At 32.5% G+C, this 21129-nt stretch overlaps 1 protein-coding gene and 1 pseudogene across 2 annotated transcripts; both read right to left on the bottom strand.

Annotated features, from left to right (window-relative positions):
• Positions 1-2813: 2813 nt before the first annotated feature.
• LOC150037687 (uncharacterized) lies at positions 2814-5571 on the bottom strand (annotated as a pseudogene).
• Positions 5572-8555: 2984 nt separating this feature from the next.
• Positions 8556-13741, bottom strand: LOC120072347 (uncharacterized). 2 transcript variants are annotated; one of them, XM_039024824.2, is made up of 15 exons: positions 13465-13741; positions 12842-13072; positions 12648-12733; positions 12208-12308; positions 11952-12074; positions 11678-11747; positions 11119-11205; positions 10952-11017; positions 10750-10842; positions 10504-10560; positions 10289-10417; positions 10119-10209; positions 9677-9765; positions 9019-9212; positions 8556-8854 (listed from the first exon to the last, which is right to left on the bottom strand). In XM_039024824.2, the coding sequence occupies exons 2-15, from the start codon at positions 13056-13058 to the stop codon at positions 8749-8751; spliced, it is 1509 nt and encodes a 502-aa protein (XP_038880752.2). In that variant the 5' UTR covers positions 13059-13072; positions 13465-13741; the 3' UTR covers positions 8556-8748. The 2 variants fall into 2 exon arrangements, with proteins under 2 accessions (XP_038880752.2, XP_038880751.2); XM_039024823.2 differs by having other exon boundaries at positions 8556-8857; positions 13465-13731.
• Between the last annotated feature and the right edge of the window lie 7388 nt (positions 13742-21129).

Here is a 21129-nt window from a genome sequence, read left to right as displayed (position 1 = left end):
TATGAAAAGTCTTAGAACCAACTGTATGAGTGTACTTTAAGGACCGATTCCTTTGATTAGTCTCTGCCACTTTCTAAGAAAATGAGAAATTAAGAGGAAATGAGTAATTGAAATGTAAGTAAACAAAAAAAAAACACAAAAATTATTATTTTCCAGTAGGTGGATTCAAACTTGTTGCATAAAAAGTGTCAATCCTCTATGTCGTCTTTAAATCGATCAGGTGGGTGTGCTCGTGCCTTTTCAGAACTTACATATTTTTTATAGTGTCTGTGTAGTTTCCCCTATACTCTTTGAACAAAATTTTCATCTTTTCATTGATGAAATCATTGACCAGTTTGTTGGACAAGTCTAACACAAAATGGTTATGAATTAAGAAAGAAAAGAAAAACTAATTAGTATGGAAGTCGATGTATATATAATTTGTAAAATATAAAATGATTATCTTACCAATAATCGACTCTTAACAAGCTTTCTTGTTTCTATTGGTACCTCTCTCCATGTTCCATAACGAACGGAAAAAGATTCTCAAACGTTGGTACCAATGGCATTGCTAAACCTTGTTGCATTGTTGTAAATTGGTTTCTCCCATTCAAGGTTGATCTCAATAGGAATTCTCCCAAATTGTTGAACATATTTATCCAAATCAACATTTTGAGAGTATCCGTGTCCAGCCCTAGTAGTCGTACAACCAGACTCTGAAAAAATTATACACTGTTAGTTTAATTAAACATTAGTTTATATAAAAATATGGATCTAAAATAACCTGTATTATCCCTATAACACCCCAAATTTTTATTTTTTTTTATGTAATTTTAGTAATTTTTATTAATTAAGGGCATTTATGGAATTTTTGGACTTTGTAATTGCGTGAATTTAATTATTGACGTTGAAATTATTTAATTTGGAAATTAATGGATTGACGTTGAAATTATTTAATTTGAAAATTAATGGATTGACGTTGAAATTATTTAATTTGGAAATTAATGGATTAACGTTGAAATTATTCAATTTGGAAATTAATGGCAGGAATTAATTTCATTTTGGAAGGAATGAGTGTTTCAATTTAATGGTTTAATTGGAGGGAAGTTATGGAAATTGAATTTTTAATGTCACACAAATTTAATTTGAAATTAATGTCAAGAATTAATTTCATTTTGGAAGGGGGTTATGTCACACAAATTTAATTTGAAATTAATGTCAAGAATTAATTTCATTGTGGAAGGAGGTAAGTTAAATTCTTTGTGAATTGAAAATTTTACGGGAGAAAATGATTAAAAGTTGGAAGCAGGGTTTAATTGAAGGAAGAATTTGGAGATTGGAATATTGAGGGTGGTTGTTGCTTAGGCTTCGTTGGAGAATTGAATTCAAAGATTTATTATTGAAGACTGCCACTTGGATCAATACCTGAATCTAGTATCGAGGTAAGTAATCTTACTATTGGAACTGCCTTAGTGCCAGGGAATGATGATTATGATTTATTGAGGATATATTGATAGTTTGATGTTTATGTATGCCTTGCTGACATGAGGGTTTAAAAGACTAGTTGCGCATAGAGATGTTTGAATACTAGTATGATTTGAGTATATTATTGTTATTGGAGATCCTGTTGAATCTGAGGATGATGAGATGCATACGTATGTTATAGAGCTATGATGAAGGAATTCATATGTGTATTATAGAACCATGATGATGAGATGCATACGTATGTTATAGAGCTATGATGAAGAAATTTATATGTATGTTACAGAACCATGATGATGAGATATATATGTATGTTATGAGACTATGATGACAAGAGGTATATGTACGTTGTAGAATCATGATGATGAGATCTATATGTATGTTATAGAACCATGTTGTGATACTTGTGATGTTGAGATTGTGATAGTGTCCTCACTGATTAGTTAGATGCTCACCAGATATTGTGTTCTCTTTGGGATTTACCAGATATTGTGTTTCCTTCGGGATTCACCAAATTCTGTTTCCTTCGGGATTCATTGTGTTTCCTTCGGGATTCACCAGATATTGTGTTTCCTTCAGGATTCATCAGATTTTGTTTCCTTCGGGATTCACCAGGGGTTGTGTTTCCTTCGAGATTCACCAGAGGTAGTGGGCATACTTAACTATCGTAGGATAAAAATCAATTTTTTGTATATGTATGTGTCCCATGAAGACTAGAGCAGTTTATATGTTCCACCAGAGGTACGCATCTAGAGGACATAAATGCCTAGCCTGATCCCAGTAGTGGAGTTACTTACTGAGTATTTTATACTCACCCTTTCTCATATTTATGTTTCAGGTAAGGGTAGAGATGCGCCGGTGAATGACAAGAGGAATCCATGAATGAGCCACTGGGGACCATTTTTAATGCTTCCGCTCATGTTTTAAGAGTTATTTTATGTTTTAAACTTTCAGTCTTGACATTTGGAATTTATCGTTTGAGATTTTTTTTCAGACATATTTATTTCCATTTATGACTTATGGGTACCCCATTATTTGTTTTCAATATTTGAATTTAATGAAGGACTTTTAAACTTACCATATTTATTTAGCATTTATTTCACCATAAAAAAAGGTGTCGTTTGAAGTTCAATGCATGCATGTATTTAGTAACGGCCTAACTTGAGTCCTAAAGGGTCAGGTCGTTACAATCCCCCACAAAGGAAGATGCACCAATATGCTCGGACTGTAAATACTCCAGTAGTGCCTCCTCATCAATATGACTTACCATTGTTCTTGTGTAAACAATAATATATATGATATACAACAATATGTAAGTTATGAAATGAAAAAGAAAATACATATTTACATGCTTATTCCATATCATTAAGATGTTCATCGAAACTCAAACTTCTATTAGAAAATGATCGTATATCTTCTTCCTCATCATTTATGAAGTCATCATCAACTCGCTGAATTATTCGTTCTTCTACGACTATAGGATCAACATCAACTCTACATAAACTGATATCATTCATTGATTCATTGAATGTACAAGTAATACTATTCACCACTTCTAACAACTCATGTTGGTCATTCTCACGTTCTTCTATTTCTAGTATGTACCACACATGCTTTTTTTTGGATTACTTGCACCACTTTCCAATTATTACCATATTTAGGATCGTTGATGTAAAACACTTTGTTGGCTTGACTGGAAAATACAAAAGGCTCGTTAACAAACCAATGACGAGCTATATTATTGATATATACCCCCAAATCCATGTGTACTCTGTTGATCTTTTTAGGGTATGTATCGAACCAAGTACACTTAAACATAATTACACGTCTTCTCTTGGCATACTGAAAGTCCAATACTTCATTGACAACACCATAGAAATTATGGAGTTCACCTCCACCTTCACTTTCTGAAGGCACCATGATCCTGCTATTTTGCGTACTCTGACAATTATCCGCTCAATACTATGATAGCGTACTCCATTAACAATGCATCCATTGTATGAGCGCACTTTTGAACTTGGCCCCATCGCTAGTGAATATATTTCATTGGACATATCTCCATTTTCACGCAATGAAAGAACCTGTTAATTCAGTACAACATAATCGATCTTAAAAACTAATGTCACCTGAATTAATTAAATTGAATTTTTTTTTGTCTTTTAAACCCATACGTACATGAGATTTGAACCAATCAGGAAAGCCTTATTGGTGCCTTCTGTATAAATCATCTTGACTTTGAGCTTCATGTCGAATTAGTCTCAAATATTGCCTTTAAGTAAGAGATGTGTCTCAATTTTATATTTCACACTTTGTATCAAAATAATCAATTGCAATAGAATGTTCAAAACTTACGTTCGATAAGATTTAATTTTCATGCAATTGTTCAAGATGTACCAATGTGCATTACATTTCTCCCTCACTCTTGGTACTCCTAATGGTCGCACATTTTGTCTGAACATTAAAAATTCACCACAGATCTCATCCTCTGAGGTCTATCATCATTTCTTTCATCTCTATTGAACCTTGTCTCAATTCCAGTTATGTACAAAGAACAAAATACCAACGATTCATTCATTATATATGCTTCTGCTATAGAACTCTCAGGATGTGCTTTGTTTCTTACATATTATTTCAATGTCCATAAGCTTCTTTCCATAGGGTACATCCAGCTATAACTAACTGGACCTGCAACTTTTGTTTCATAGGGCAAATGGATTACTAGGTGCACCATTACATCAAAAAATGCCGGTGGAAATAATTTTTATAACTTACAAAGTATGATTATAATGTCTCGTTGTACGATCCAAATCCCCTATAGATATTATTTTTGCACATAGATCATAGAAAAATTTGCATAAACTCAACGACAACAGTGGACACGTCTTTTTTTAAATATTCTCGAACACAAATTGGAAGAAGCCACTGAAGCAGAACATGCGATTCGTGAGTTTTTAGCCCCAATAGATTTCTATCTTTCTCACTCACACATCTTGATATATTGGATACAAACCCATCAGGGAATTTGATTGATTTCATCCACTTACAGAATACAACCTTATCATTAGTAGTCAATGTGTATGCAACGTGTGGCTTTATAACTTTATCTCCTACCTTTTGTAGGTGTAGTTCTTTCCGTATATTTAGATCTTCTAAATCCAAACGAGCAATAGTTGTATCCTTACTTTTTCCCTCAACATTTAATAATGTGCCTACCAAATTATCACAATATTCTTTTCAATATGCATAACATTCAACTTTTGTCTCAATAAAAGTTTTGACCAATATGGAAGTTGGAAAAATATACTCTTTTTATTCCAATTTGAACTTTGTTTCCATTTTTTTATCACGGTTCTCTAAATGTTTGCTAAGCACGGGAAAGTTTAATAAGTTCACCTCTCGTAAGATATCTTCTCTAACCATGTCAACTGGAGGGGGTCCACGTTCCACTTTTCCATCAAATTGTTTGCTTTTGCACTAACTGTGATTATCTGGAAGATAACATCGATGCCCCATAAAACATTGTCTTCCTTTTATCCTCATTGATGATGTATCCTCTTTACAAATAGGGCCTGCTTATTAACCTTTGGTACTCCATCCAGATATGTCACCATACGTAGGGAAGTCGTTAATAGTCCACAATAAGCTTGCATGTAGTTGAAAGTATTCGTTGCTAACACAATCGTACGTATGCACACCATCATTCCATAACTCCTTTAACTCTTCAATCAATGGTTATAAGTAAATATCAATTTCTTTACTAGGAGATTTTGGACCGGGTATAAGAAGGGAAACAATGAAATTTGTCTCTTTCATGCATTTCCAATGTGGCAAATTGTAAGGAATGAGCACCACTGGCCACATACTATATGAAGTACTCATATTCCCGAATGGATTAAATCTATCAGAAGCTAGTCCTAAATGAACATTACGTGGGTCTAAAGCAAACAGAGGAAACTCATGATCAAAATGCTTCCACCCTTCAGCATCAGCTGGATGTCGCAACACTCCATTAGTTTCAACACGTTTATCTTTATGCCACCTCATTTTAGGTTTAATATGCTTAGATGCAAACAATTGCTTCAATCTTGGTATTAAAGGAAATGTCGTAAAATTTTATGTGGAAATTTTTTACTTTTTCCAGATTCAACTTTGTACCAAGATTCACAGATTCACCACATACTGGACACTATTGCAAATCAACAAATTCTTTCCAATATAGGATGCAATTGTATTTGCAAGCATGAATACACTCATAACCTAGTCCTAAGTCATGTAATTTTCTTTTGGCTTCATAAAATGAACTAGGTATAGATGCTCCAACGGGAAATGCTTCTTTTAACAATTCAAGTAGCAAATCAAACGACTTGTTAGTCCAACTGCTAAGAACCTTAATATGCATCAACTTCACCAAGAACAACAATGAAGAGAAGTTTGTACGACTAAGGTACAACTGGTTACGTGCTTCATTCATTAAGTCTTCAAATAAGCTTGTATTGTTATCTTTTTCTTCGGCATTGGTGTGCATCTCATCCTCGTTTTCTTCTTCATTTACATCAGCAATTGGATACTGTAGATCATTTATAATATTCAAAATTTCATTTTCTTCATCTATAACATTCATCTCTGTCGTACTTAATCCATCATCATGTGTCGATTGAGATGTGTGACTCTCATATCCCGTAGACAAGTCGACTGGGTGTCCATGATATACCCATTGATGATAAGATGGAAAAATTCCATTAATGAATAAATGTCGTTCAACTCCATCTATTGGCTCCCACCTAGCATTCATACATTTTATGCATGGACATCTTGTTTTTTCCGACTTATTAACATGAATTTTTGTAATATCAATGAATCGATATACTCCTTCTGCATACTCAGTTGATAACTTGTTCCTAATCTTAATCCACTCTTTATCCATTCTTAATAATATATGCGATAAGTTGAACCTGTATGATTTAGACAATTAGTTATATTAGAATATATAGTTCCAATTTCTAACTTTTAATTTCATTTGATTTACTTCTTTTTTGTGTTTTTTTTGGTGAATTTACGAAATCATCCTTGAAAATAAAGTTTTGGATTGACAATCCCTTGTAATCCAATCAAACACTCTATCGAATTTAGTGGTGACAGAAGCTAGAGATTAGACTCTATCACACATTATCACCCTAAGTTAATACTATGAGCATGAGTAAAATCACATTTACCAATCATAACAATCACAAATTAACATTTATTACTATCACAACTAAAAACAAAACAACTCCCTATCCTTTTAAACATGGGTAGAATCACATTTACCAATCATAAATTATGTACTAACACAATAACAAAAATTTCAAATTTCTTAAACATAAGGATTTTTTTTTCAAAAACTTAAACATATAAACATAAAGAAAGTTCTATAGTCACAAACATGCTATTTATATAATCTTGAACTAAATCAAAATGATCGTTAACAAAGTTCTAGTTACACACAATAAGTTCTAAATCAAACTTCACCTACATAAATATACTTTAAATCACAGTTTAATCACATAAATATTCTTACACTTTAAACATACAATACACTCAAAATCAAATATTAAACTTCAAAAGGCTAAATAACAAAGTTCTAGTTCTCCAATAATAAACTATAAATCAAATTTTAATCATATAACCTCCCTAATCATACTTTGGACATACAATAAATTAAGAATCACACTTTCATCTAACAATAAGCTCCAAATAAAACCTAAATCGTATAATTAGACTCAAAATAACACAAATATTTCTCAATAATAAAGTCTAAGTTAAAAAACCATAATAGAAAATCTTACATACCTCCAAATGCTCGACTAGACAGAAGAGAAGAGAGCACGGCGACTAGACAGAAGAAAGAGCATGACAACCACAGCGACTGGACAGAAGAGATCGATCGGATAGCGTGCGGACAAACGAAGGACGAACGAACGAAGACAACTGTTCAGATGAAGGAGAATAAGAAATCGGAGCGTGCGGACGAATGAAGGAGAAGAAAAAATTGGGAAGATGAAACAACGAGCTCGAGGGGGAAATTTATATCAAGCTTTTCCCGACGGTCGTCTGCTAGACCATCGGGATAAAGTTCATAACTGTCGACGGTCGCATAGTTACCATCGACAGAACTGAGAACTCCCAACGGTGTTATGACACAGCTGTCGGCCAAAGTTCCCGAAGTTCCCAAAATAATCTTTTTATATTTATATTAGAACTTTGAATGTCTGACGGTTGACTGAAAACTGTCGGCTTAAGTCTCCAAGCTCGACGGTTAAACAAGGATCGTCGGGATAAAGTTAATAATTGCTGACGGTCACCCCTTACCATCGGCCGAACTTAGAACTCCCAACGAGAATACCGTCGGCCAAAGTTCCCCAAATTCCCATAAAAATCTTTTTATATTTATATTAGAACTTAGAATGCCCGACGGTTACACGAAACCGTCAGACGTAATTACAAATTCCAATAAATGTTTTTTTATATACTACCACCTCCCTGACGATTGTTCAACCACCATCGGGCGAAAATAAGAACTCCCGGCGGTGTTCGCAGACCGTCGAGGCAAGCTTGGAATGGCTGACAATCATCAATAACGGTCGGGTGAATTCACACAACCCCGACGGTTAAATGCAAATCGTTGGGCTAACTTTACAAATTTCAATACATATTTTTTTATATTCCATATCCCACCCGACGATTGTTCGTCAGACAAAATAAAACGTTCGACGGTTAAAAATAATCGTCGGACAAAAGTCCAATAAGCCCGACGGTTTGTTAGTAGACCATCGAGAGTAGTTGAACGTTCGACTGTTTGTTAGTAGACTGTTGAGAAATCGTTTGATCCCAACCCGTTATTCGCACTATCGGGATATGTTGAATCTGCCGATGCTTTTTTGTGTGTCGGAAGAAATGTCATTAGAAATAACCAAAATTCTTGTAGTGTTAGGCTATAATTATCCTTTTAAGTCGTATGTTATATTAATCTTCGTCCAAATAACAAACTATAATGTTTTGAGTCAAGAATTCGAGTAGGTGTTGTTATATCAACCTTCATATTTACACAATTCTCATAATAAAATGTCCCATCTCTTCAATCTGAATTCTAATATGTGGGTAACAATTGTTAGTTTGTATAAAAAGAAAAGTTTCAATTTACATATCATTATTTCTCATCACTAAAATATATAATTTTAGTAAGTTAAAATAGTGAAATGCAGTAACAAAAATGATATGTGATTAATCTGGAAGCTGCAGAAATAGAAATTATGGTTGCAAAGCATCCTGATTGTCACCGTCTTCCCAGTTTCGCTTCTCCGCTACGAGTTCCGCATGTTGTTCCAGGTATTCTTTGCTGTTTATCTCTGTTAATCTACTTAAAAAAATGACATCAATATTAGCAGCTGAATATGAATATACATGTGGATACTAAAAGGAATTATATACACGTCATGTATGTCTGACTTCACATTTAATCAATTAAGGGAAGAGAGATCTGAAATGTCCAAGTCCAAATATACTTGGAGGATGCCTTACCTACTAATTGTCCGGTCTTTGGCGAAACCCAATTCATTGTCCACACAGAGATCTGAAATGTCATTTTTCCTCGATCGCGTCGAGGTTCTAGGTGCAATTTGTTGAGCGTCAGAGATGGTTACAATCTTTTCGAAAAGTTCATGAGGACTCCCCTCAGCTGTACATAGTAGTCTGGCTTTATTTTCATACATCACCTGTCATCACACAAGGAAAGCTTGAGAAAGAACCAAAATCACATGCTATTCAAATTCTAAAATTCTTCAGAACAGTTTGAATTCTTTCCATCCAAGGGGATGGGTCAAGTTTATCTTTCTGATAGCGAAACATGACATCTTTTTTCCTCATTGCCCTATTTTCTGAGACTATCATGTCGAATCCAAAACCTTCTTATTGAAGAACATGCCTTTTATGAGGTCAACCAATCATGAGAATAAGTTCTTATTGGTATCACACTGCCCAACCGCTAGACCCGTCGTTTTCTAATATATTTGACGTAGTGGTATATGCCTTAAATAAACAAACATAGCACATGGAAGGAGTGGCATTGTAGGTCATTAAACAAATGGATAAGTATTGGTTGAAGTCACAAAAGAAACAAACTTCTACGTAAAGTGAGGTTATTGAAGTTAAAAGCATCCAAATATGAAGTCAGACATACATCAACCAAAGTGACGAAACGATATGCTGCTGTTCTGTTGTGGAGTCCAAATATTGGGATACCTTCCAAAGCCAGGGTATGGAATTTTTCTGTGAAGGAAGACAGCAAATTCTTACAAATAAATCCAACAAGCAAGTTAGACTAAAAATTTAGCACAATAAAAGTATACGACAACTCTACGAGTGATTCTAGAAATTTGACTAACTAAAGGAGTTCCGATCCAAAATATCAGGCTAATAGAAGGAAAACCTAACATGTATTCACTATTAGTGGTACCTAAGAATAAGATAAACCCATCTCATCAAACTAGCTATTATCACAATCGGATCTTAAACTGCACTTCATTTTCACAGCTAAATTTCTGGAGCTTTGAAAATACTATTCGCATTCCTAATATTACTATCCAATATGAACACAAATGTCATCTTGAATGATCACTTACTAAACAACCCGAAGTAATCTGCAGCTCCTAGAGGTTTGTCACAGAGTTCCTCAAAAGGGAAATACGCACATCCATTTGCTCCTGATGGGACCTAAAAGTAGTGAAAATTGCTAAACAACAATATTGAAGGAAATAAGTTACTCAAATCATCAAAGAAACTGAATGCTTACTTGCAGAACCCTGCCCATCACAACCTCCACCTTTTGTGAACCAGCTATACTTTTACCAATCAATTGTTGAAACTTCTGCTTAAGAAAGCTTGATGAGTCCTTTCCAACAAAGTAGAACCCTCGCTCTGCCTGCAGTCAAGAGTAGGTATAAAATATATAATCATTCAGAACTTTTTACTCAAAAAGCTACTTCTGTGTGGAATTAGAATCATTACCGAAGTCAATTTCCGATAGTCAGTTGCTGAACCGATTTCATGACTCACACACCTTTCCTACATCATGAGACCTTCCAAATTAATGAGTGGAAAAATCATAAATGACTGAGCTTAAATCGACTAAATTGGCACTGGATTCAGATTACTATTGTAAGAATGGGTGGCTTAATTCAAGTGTGTTCCTGACGTTTATATTGTTGAACTAAAAGTTAAAACTGACTGAAATTTTACTGTCCACAAATGTACCTTCAATGTCGAAATGAAGGGCAGGAAAAGATCTCTCTGTAATCCACCTTCATACAGTTTATCTGGAGCACGATTTGATGTTGCAACCAGGATCTACATTTCCCTCGATCAGATACAAACAATCTCTAAGTTATGTCTGAAACCAAACACAACATCTTATGATGGAATATTAAAAAAAAAAACTGTAGAAGTAAATACTTACAACGCCGTTGCTAAAAAGATGTCCAAACAGACGATTTAGTATCAATGCATCAGCGACATCTGTCACCTATGAAAAACACAATACCAAGAAAATTTACTAATGTTACCAAGTGCAAGGCCAAAAGTTATGATATACAAACAAAAGAAATGCAGTTGAACAAAGAGTACCATAAATTCATCTAGGCATAATAAAATTGCCTCATCTGAAATCTCTCCTGCAACGACTTCAAGTGGATCAGCAACACCCTTGTGCCGCTGTCAAAATAAGCATTCAAGCCAGATGCTTATTTAGTATATCCACATTCCACACAATTAGGCAAACTATTAGTTTATCAAAAGATAATACCCAACAAGTTGAAAGATTGATGTGATTACCTTCAACCAGGATACAGACTGAGCAGAAAAGTAGGCTAAACAGAAATATATTTGGTTTCCAAATTGTAAAACTCAGATGACTCAATAACTCTAACTTCAATGGTTTTTCAATTACAAATTAAGAAAACTAAGAAATAACTCTATTTTCAATGGTTTTTCCATTATAAATTACGCACACTGAGCAATAGGTCACCATCGAGGGAACCAAAAGAAAAAAACAGGGCATTAGAAACTAGGAGATTTCAGAGAACATAAGACATTCCACTTCAACTAGGCATCATAGTCTCAGTGTCAATACTGGAGATTTCATTTTAAAGCATTCACCACTAATGAAGAAAATAGTAAACCTTACCTGCAAACGACTATGAACGTTCAACATGAAGTCATGAAAATGGATCCTCTTTTTCCTCCAATTGCTGGGTCTATGAGAAGAGAGTAAGTCTAAGATAAGGAGCTAGTAAGAGAAGACAGACAATGGATAGCATAAATAGACTAAACTATATCCCAAAACAAACTTATAATAGTTGGTTATCATTTGAATTTGTCGAACCATTAGTCAACATAGAGGCAGGAAAACAAAGAGGTTGGAGAACATTCAAGTCAATTCATGAGTTCAACAAACTTACAACTGATCAAAAAACAAGTCCATCAACATAGTTTTTCCAGTGCCTACTCCTCCATAGAGATATAGACCTTTAACTGGAGAGTATGATGAGTGAGGAATGAAGCGAGACCATAACCACCTACTCCTGCCATAGACAAGAAAAAGCAAGAAAAAGAAGATTAATAATAAGAAAAATCTAGTGTAAACAAAAACTAAGTGATTAAATAAGTTTGAATAATCTCTATACAAGCACTATATCTACATGATGGAAGAACTACCTTCCTGATTTTTCTGATACTGCATATCTATCCAACCGGCATGCTTGAGCTGAATTAACAAGTTCATCGTAGAGTCTCTGAAGTTCCCTCAAGGTTCCTACCTGCAACAGGACTATGAGAATTAGTTTCAACAGGTTTAAAGCAGATAGATAGACATGTAATTTATCAACAAAAACATAGTTTCAAATCAAAATCATATAACATTAATATTAAGCCAACATTAGCTTTGACAAAGATGTAGTGCTAAAATTTTACATATTTTTATTTATTCCTGTTTGTGCTGATCAGCCATTTTAGTTCTTAAAAGCTAGGCAGAGGCAGAAGGTAAAAATCTGAAAATAAAGCTTCCAAAAGTGAATTATTATGAACTATTCCATATATAATTCACTTTCATCTCTAAATATAAACAATGAAGATGCAGGGGAAACTGGTGGCCTTACCTGACAACTATCACCATCCACAAGCTCACCAGCAGCAATTCTTCGTTCATACTCAACGAGTGGCCCTGCCACCTTGTAATCTGCAACTGAACCCCCAAAATCCAAATTAAAAACAGAAGTATCCAGTTTCACTCATACAACTCAAAATGCTAGGTTATATTAATGGGAACGGACAGGGGGAGAGAGATATAAACCTCCATTAGAAAGCTTAGCTGCGTCAACTGACAGAGCTCTTAAGTTTATATATTTTGGGGTTCTGTATCTATCTGGTTTGACAATAAAAAGAGACCCGGAATTGGTATGAATCAGTTGCCTTTGCCTTTGCCCTCGTCGAAGAACATCCGTATGATTGCGTGTTTTTTGAGAAAAAGCTGATCGGAGGTGACGAGCATACCGATTTACGCCTCTCATTTTTTGACAGGACCCTGAAAGACCAAAACCCAATAAACAGCCACACACGAAAAGAGGCAGGCGCAAAGTGGTTCAAAAATCAACGCCTTCTACATGCGACTAATAGAAGAAGAATATGCTGCCAATTCGTGGAGAAAACAGAAATCGATGAATTGAGATCAATCAAGAGGCAACTAACCAAAACATGGGAATCACTTTGTCAAAAGTAGACCAAATAATAAAACGAACAGAAAGAGAATTCCTATTTTAACTAAAAGAAGAAAAAAGAGAGCGTACATATGTCCACGGAATCAAATACAGAGATAATGCTTAATTGGGTGGATTTCAATTGATGAAAAAGAAAAACCCTGCAAAACATGCAGAACACAGGAAACTAAAATCGAATCGTCGAAACAATAAGACGAACCTGGATTCAAAAAACCCAGAAATCTCGGCCGACCCACGAGACAGAAACCGATCGTTTAGCACAAGAATGGTAAGGTTATTATGTTGCGGGAAAAAGGCAGGGAAGAAGAGGAATGCAAGACTTTGGGGCTTTAATGGCGAATTCGCGATGCAGGCTACAAATTTGCAGGGACCTTTAATCTGCGCTGGATGAAGAATCGCAGCTTAAAAAAAGTTTCAGAGAAAAAGAGAGACAACTCCAAGTTTTTATGAAGTTATAGCGTGATTTGCCTTTTTACATGGACATGGAGATGTACTTGATGCTCCTAAATTGAGATTAATATATTTACAGCAATTATTTGTTCGAGAAGGGTAAATAAATAGTTATAAAGAGAGAGATAAAAGCAACAACAAGCTGACATACACCGACGTGGATGCCCAATCACAATCCCGCTTCTCTCTTCTTTTTCCTTTTCCTCTTAAGTTCTACTTAATCTCATATTTCCCTTCCGTAAAAAATTAATAAAATTTACTTTTTTAAGAAAAAATAAAAAATTATTAGGTATTGTCGTATTTTTTAAAATTTATAAGAAAAAAAATTTGTCTTTTTTTTTAATCTATAATCTACATTATTTTTATCAACCTTTTATCTTGACAAACAATAAAAACTTTCAGATCTTATGGTACTTTAAATCTTAAATTGAGATAAAATAGAGTAATTTTTACTTTAAATTTAAATGAGTTTAGTGATTTTTTGTTGATGTGTATCATAAAAAATAGGTGAAGTTTTTTCTATTTTTTTATTAAAGAAATTCAAAACAGCAATAGAGAATGGTAAATAAAAAAAGGTTTGGAAGATTAAGATTCAAATAAAAAGAAGCATTATATTTGACCAATATAAAATTTAGAACAATGATGAGGTGTAATCTCATGCATCTCTCTTTTATAAATAATAATAAAAAAAAATCATCCTATAACACAATTTTATTAGATAATTAGTGCATAAAACTGGTGAAAACACTCACTTTTTTATCTAAAATTTATTAGAAAAAAAAAATTAAAAATGTGTATTTGTGGAATTAGGAAAAAGTGAAGACACGTGTCGTTGGTTAGTGGGGAAAAATAAAAAAAAGGGGGACTCCAGATGTTCCATTTAGATGGAAGACATTTTTTGCAACACGTCATCCCGTGGTCCATCCATCCATGCCATATAATGCGTATAAAAAGTAAAAACAGACTTAAATACAAGGGATGGACAATGCGTTTCTTTTTTTCCTTTTTCTTTTTCTTTGATAGACTATTTAGTATTTATCTATTAATCTCTAATTTATTATTTATTATAGAAAAAGATACTTCTTTTTTTTTCTTACGATTTTAATACTGAACTTTTGAGTTTAATTTCAATTTAGTATCTAGAGTTTAAAATATTATAAATTTAATATTGAATTTTGAATTTTGTTTCAATTTAGTTTAGAGGTTTCATGATTTACATTTTAACTATCATTTTTATTAAATACATGTATTTCGTTTTTACTCTTAATGTCTATTAATTAATTTACATGAATTCTTATTATTTTTTAATCATTTTTAAAATTAATTTTAAACTTTCACTTCGTAATTATTTGAAATTAATTAATAAATATTAATGTCAAAAGTGGACGTGAGATTAAAAGTGTAAATCTTAAAACCTAATAACCCAAAAGAAAAAAAACTCTAAACTTAAGACTTAAAAGTATAATATTTTGAACCTATAGACTAAATTGAAATCAAACTCAAAATTTAAGGATTAAAAGTGTCACATTTTGAAAACCATGATCAAATATAAACTAGACCTAAAACCTATAGACCAAAAATATATTTTTTTTCCTATTATTGTTTATTGTTTTAGCCTAAGTAGCCTTTAGAAGTAAGCTTTTAAGAATTACGAGTGTGAATCTTTTATTAGAATGATAATGTATCATACAATAAGGGAAAGACTCATGTTTAAAGCATTTAGTATAAGGGGTGAAAGGGAAATTAATCTAGAATATTACCTAGTTAACCTTATTCTTCCTTCAAAAGTCTATCCCTCCAAAAAGAAAACTCATCATCAAGTCTTTTTTTTAAAAAAAAAAAATGAAGCAAACAATGAATGAATAAACTCAATGAGTGGGGTATGGTCAAACCAACCTCTTATATCTTGAACAAAAATATTCTAATCAAAGAGATTAATCTAAGACATAAATCCAACATTTCTGTCAAAAACTGAATATCTTCTTTAACTAAAAATCAAGAAAAGATGTTTCCATCAATCTCGTTCAAAGCCATAACTAGAGGACTAGTCATCCAAAATCAACTTCTGAAGGGAACTCTTCAAGAATCACGTATTCTTCATCATTCACTTCAAGTTCTTCGACGTTTTGGTGATCGATTTCTAATGCAACCAGTTTGTTGTTGTTCTTGCTCGATTTTTTTAAGGTATATTAATATTTAATTATTCTTCCTAACAAAATTCATGAAACCAAACCCTCGATCAATTTGTCAATTGTTCAATTAATTACTTATTTTAAATGCTAAAAATTAAAGTAGTGACATTTAAAGTACAAGAGCTAACAAACACGAGAAAACAACCAATTCGATCATAGTTTAAATTGTTGAGACATATGTCATTAACTAAGAAGTCAAATATTCAGATCTCTCACCTCACATATTGTTGAATTTAAAAAGACAAATAAATAAACAGCCATGAAAAAGATATAAATAAAGCTCCGTTTGGTAACCATTTAGGTTCCTTTTGATAAACATTTGGTTTTTTGTTATTGTTTTTTAAAATTAAGCCTATTTTATTCACATTTCTTACCATGATTTGCAATTTTCTTAAGTACAAATGGTTGAATTCTTAGCCAAATTCCGAAAACAAAAACAACTTTTTGAAAACAACATTTTTTAATTCTCAAAATTTAGTTTGGTTTTTTAAAATATCGGTGAAAAGTAGATGACAAATGAATAAATTTAGAGGTGGAAGTAATATCTATAAATTTAATTTTTAAAAACAAAAATAAAAAACAAAATGTTACCAAATAGGACCTTAGTTTTTAAAAATCAGGTCTATTTTCTCTCAATTTCTCACAATTGTTTGCATCTTTCTTAAATAAATGAGTTGAATTATTAGCCAAATTCTAAAAACAAAATAAAAACTATTCCTTTTAGTTTCCAAAATTTAGTTTAGTTTTTAAAAACATTGATAAAAAAAAATCAAGCAATTAATTTAGAGATAAAATAGATATTTGTAGACTTATTGTTCAAAAACTAAAAAAATAAAAAATAAAATAATTATCAAAGAAACCAATATTTCCCCAATTCCTATGGAACTGCTTGCTTCCATTTTGAAATTACAATGTCATTCTAAGGTTTAGACAGAAACAATAAAGTAATAATGAATATGTTACGCATGTGATGTATACCGGAAACTATAATATAATAAAATGCACATGGAGACTGACATTAAAACTATGACCGATAAGGATCTAGAATAAAAAGATATTTTATGTCATGGAGATATTCTTAGTGTGTTGTCAGGTAGTGCTTACAAAATTTTATGTGCAACTAAAAACTCTATAAAAATATGGGAGGCCTTAGACCAGAAGTATGGGTCAAAAGAATTGAGTTTTATGATAAGTCCATCTATGACCAAATTCATGAATTTGAAAACCTTATTAGTTGCTTGCCTCATTAAAAAGTTATCCCCTTCTTGGTTAAATTTTTTGAGAGTTTTAAAACAAAAACCTAAGGATTTTTCTTAGGATGAATTGCCCATTTCATTAAGAATTGAGGACAAACATTGTGAAAATTTAAAGAGGATATGCTTCTAATAGTCCAACGAATCATTTGGCAAGGGATTACTACTACCGTAAAGATAGAACTTCTAAGTCAAATACATCAAAGCCTATGTGGTGATTAGGGATGTGCAAAAACCAAACAAAACTAACGAACTAGACCGAACCAAACCAAACCAGCTGGTTAAGATGCCACTCCCTCTCCAGCGATTCCTCCCAAGTCTGCCACCTCAAGCTTCTTCTTCCTCTTTTCCTTGTTTGCTTCCCTCGCTGGCAATGTATGATTATTTTCTCTCTCCCATTTTTTTTCTTTTACCTTTGAATATTTTTTATTCTCTTAGATCCCGTCCAATAATCATTTTGTTTTTGAAAATTAAGCCTATATCATCTATATTTCTTACCATGATTTGTATCTTTGTTAAGTACAATGGTTGAATTCTTAACAAAATTCCAATAACAAAAAAAATCTTTTTGAAAGCTAATTTTTTTTTTAGTTCTCAAAATTTGGCTGAAGAAATTTGGAGGTGAAAGTAGTGTCCATAGATTTACTTTTCAAAAACAAAAACAAAAAATATAATGATTATCAAACGGCCTTACTTTTTCTTCATTTTTTCATATTTTGTTTTTCTTGTATGAGGGTTTTGTTATTCCTACTTTTTCTTCATTTTTCAGATTTTGTTTTTCTTTTATGAGGGTTCTGTTGTTCTTTCTATTCTCTTCCATTTTTTCCCTGTTTAGTAGGTAAAATGAAAAAAAAAAAGAAAAAAGAAGAGAGTTATATTCTTCTTTGTTGAGTGAAGATTGAAAATTTTGGTTATAACCAAACCAAACTAAATGAAACTGAAGATGAATGTTTCAGTTCAAATGTTGAAACCGAAACAACTCCGATTTTTGTGGTTTAGCAATATCAAGAACCAAACTTTTTGGTTTGGTCCATGATTCAGCTTAAAATCGGATCGAATCGAATCGTTCACATTCCCAGTGGTGACTGTAAGCCAGGTCGGCTCCCTTCTTCTATTGAATGGGTACTATATCAATAATCTCAAGTTATATTTGGTACTATATCAACAATCTCGAGTTAAACTTAGTTTTTAACTCAAATGATTGGTGGTTTAACTTTGGTGCGAATATTCATTTGTGTTCTAATAAAGATTTTTTTTTTCTTTTTTTTTTAAGTAGTAGTAGTCAAGTATCATATTGATAAAGAGGAGAAAGGGGAATGAGGCCCTCATAACAGGGGAAGGAGAAGTTAAGTTATCTGACAAGAAATTTCTGTTAAATAATGTTCTACATGTTCCAGAAAAAATTTCTAAGAATTTAGTCCGTGTTTTTTTTTTTAGTGAAGCCAGGGTTTAAAATACTAAACATGGTGATTTTATTGGTAGGGCTATTTAATAGATGGTTTGTTTAAACTCAATGTGGTGAATGGTAAGATTTTTGAATTTTCATATTTTGTTGTGGCCAATGTTGAATATTTTGATAGGCATGGTTGTTTTGGTAATGTGAATTCAATTCAATAAAAAGAATGATGAATATGGATTTAATCCCTAAATAAACCTTAAATAATAAAGATAAATGTGAAATTTGTGTGTAAGCTAAACAATCCAAAAAAAACCGTTTAAATCAGTAGAAAAAATCCATCACTACTAGAATTAGTTCATGGTGATATTTGTGATTGCAATATTAGATGATTGTTCAAAATACTGTTATATTTACTTATTTAATTCCAAAGATGAAGTATTTAATATTTTAAAAATTTATAAAGCTAAATTTTAAGATCCGATAAGGTGGTGGAACACCCCAAATTTCTTTAAGGTAATTTTATTTTAGCCATGTTTTATTTTGGGTCAATTGATGGTACTCTTAATTGGTTCATAGATAGAGATTTGGATTTGGTTTTGTTTTAAGTAAAATTTAAGAAATATTGAGGAATTGGAAATAGTTACCGTCTTAAAGATTGAGATTGGAGAAGGGGATTAAAGTCAAAGTTAAGGCCTGTTTGGATTGGCTTAAGAAAAAAATATTTTTCAAAATATTCATTTTTATTTAAACATTTTTTATAAAAACGGATCAAAATACACTTGAAAAGTTATTTTGAAAAGTTACCAAACACTCCAATTTTTTCCAAAATGACTTATTTTTTAAATTAAATACTTGAACATATATTCCAAACACACCCTAAGTTTTGGCTTTACTTTAGACTTTTTGTGAAAAAAAAAAAGAAAAAAAGAAAGAAAATAGAATTCCCTTCAACCCTAGCGTACGCGTGCCGACCCCCCTCTGCCTCTTCTCTCCCCCATTCGCATCAATCTCCAACAGAAGCAGAAGGCTCATCGCCATGTTGGGTTCTATGTCCTAAAACTCATAGTTTGTAAAACAATAAACTTATTCTGAAATTCAATAAAGTTGTTATTGAAGTTTGATTCAATAAAGTTATTATTGAATATATGAATTGCTTATTTCGTTTCAGAAATAAATCCAATAAACTAAAAGATCCATGACTATTACATGAGTACTTGAACTTTATGTGGAGACATAAGAGTGGATCAGGTTCAAGTAAATAGTCAAAATGATCTACAGTATACGAATAAGATTAGGTGCCTTATTTTGATAACACTATCGGATGCGGCCCACTCTGTAGTTGTTACAAGGAGTTGTAATGTACTACAAATGAAGTGATCCTGATTTGTTCATGTAGTGACATGAGGAGTGGGGGCGTCCTGTGCAATGACTTTGCATAAGATCGAACCAAGAAATAAGTTACTCTTACTTTATAGCACTGTTTACTGTTTAAGATTAACTACTTCATAACGATGACCTATGTAACTTAACCTTAATCCTGAGCTAACTATGAACTCCTGTTTATTCGGGATTATCCTTAGATTTGCATAGGTGAGGGTTGGCTTAACAACGCTGACTCAATAAGCCTCCTATTTCAGGGGTAAGACCAGGTAGATAGTTGGAGACATAGGGTGAAAGATAGAATTCGCTCCCAGCCGCTTTCAAGGTAATAGAGAGGTTGTTCCCTTAAGTGTTGACTTTGGATCTTGAGCAAGGGGTTCCACCTTCTCATTGGCCCGAGAGGGACTCTGTTTATTGATTGGATCATAAACAAATTGTTCATTGGAGGATCAATAGAACTTAAGGAACAAGAGGTAATCTCAGGGGTAAAATAATCATTTGACCCAGTCGTTATTACGAACAACCTGTGAAGAGTTAACATACTAATTGTAATTATGTCGAGTTGACACAATATATCTACAGTGAAAGAAGTAACTACTGGACTTTAGTAGAGTGACCCAGTAATTAACGAATGGGGGTTAATTCAGTTTAAAGAGTTTAACCTATTAATCTTGGATCGTTGGAGCCCATGATCTATAGGTCTATTAGGTCCCCTACTAGTTCACAAATGAAACGTTCAAATTTGAATTAAGAGCATTAGTAATTATATGTGATAATTACACGTTTAATTTTGAAATTAAACGAAATTGGAGAATCGATCAATATTTAAATATGATTTAAATATTAGTTTCATGATTATGGATTCATGGTAGCGGAATTGATGATAAATTAATTTAATATTTGATATTAAATTCATAGAATTAATTAAAATTATTTAATTAATTATTATTTATTAATTTTATTAGAAAAATTAATTATTGAATTAATTTTTGTAAAATTAAAAAAAATCAATTTTAATTAAAAGAATTGAAATTGAATAATGATTTTTTATTTTGAAAATGTTTCAAAAAATTGAAAATTTTAAAAGAAATTGAAAATGAAAAACCTAAAAAATGTGGGATTTTCCCACTTTCAATTTAACTAGCTTATTCACAATTCTATTACCAAATTCCAGCTCAAATTGAAGGTGG

The sequence above is a fragment of the Benincasa hispida genome, chromosome 2, assembly GCF_027475165.1.
Source record: "Benincasa hispida cultivar pf3 chromosome 2, pf3_genome.v1.1, whole genome shotgun sequence".
NCBI lineage: Eukaryota > Viridiplantae > Streptophyta > Magnoliopsida > Cucurbitales > Cucurbitaceae > Benincasa > Benincasa hispida.
This window is presented reverse-complemented; position numbering and strand designations above follow the sequence as displayed.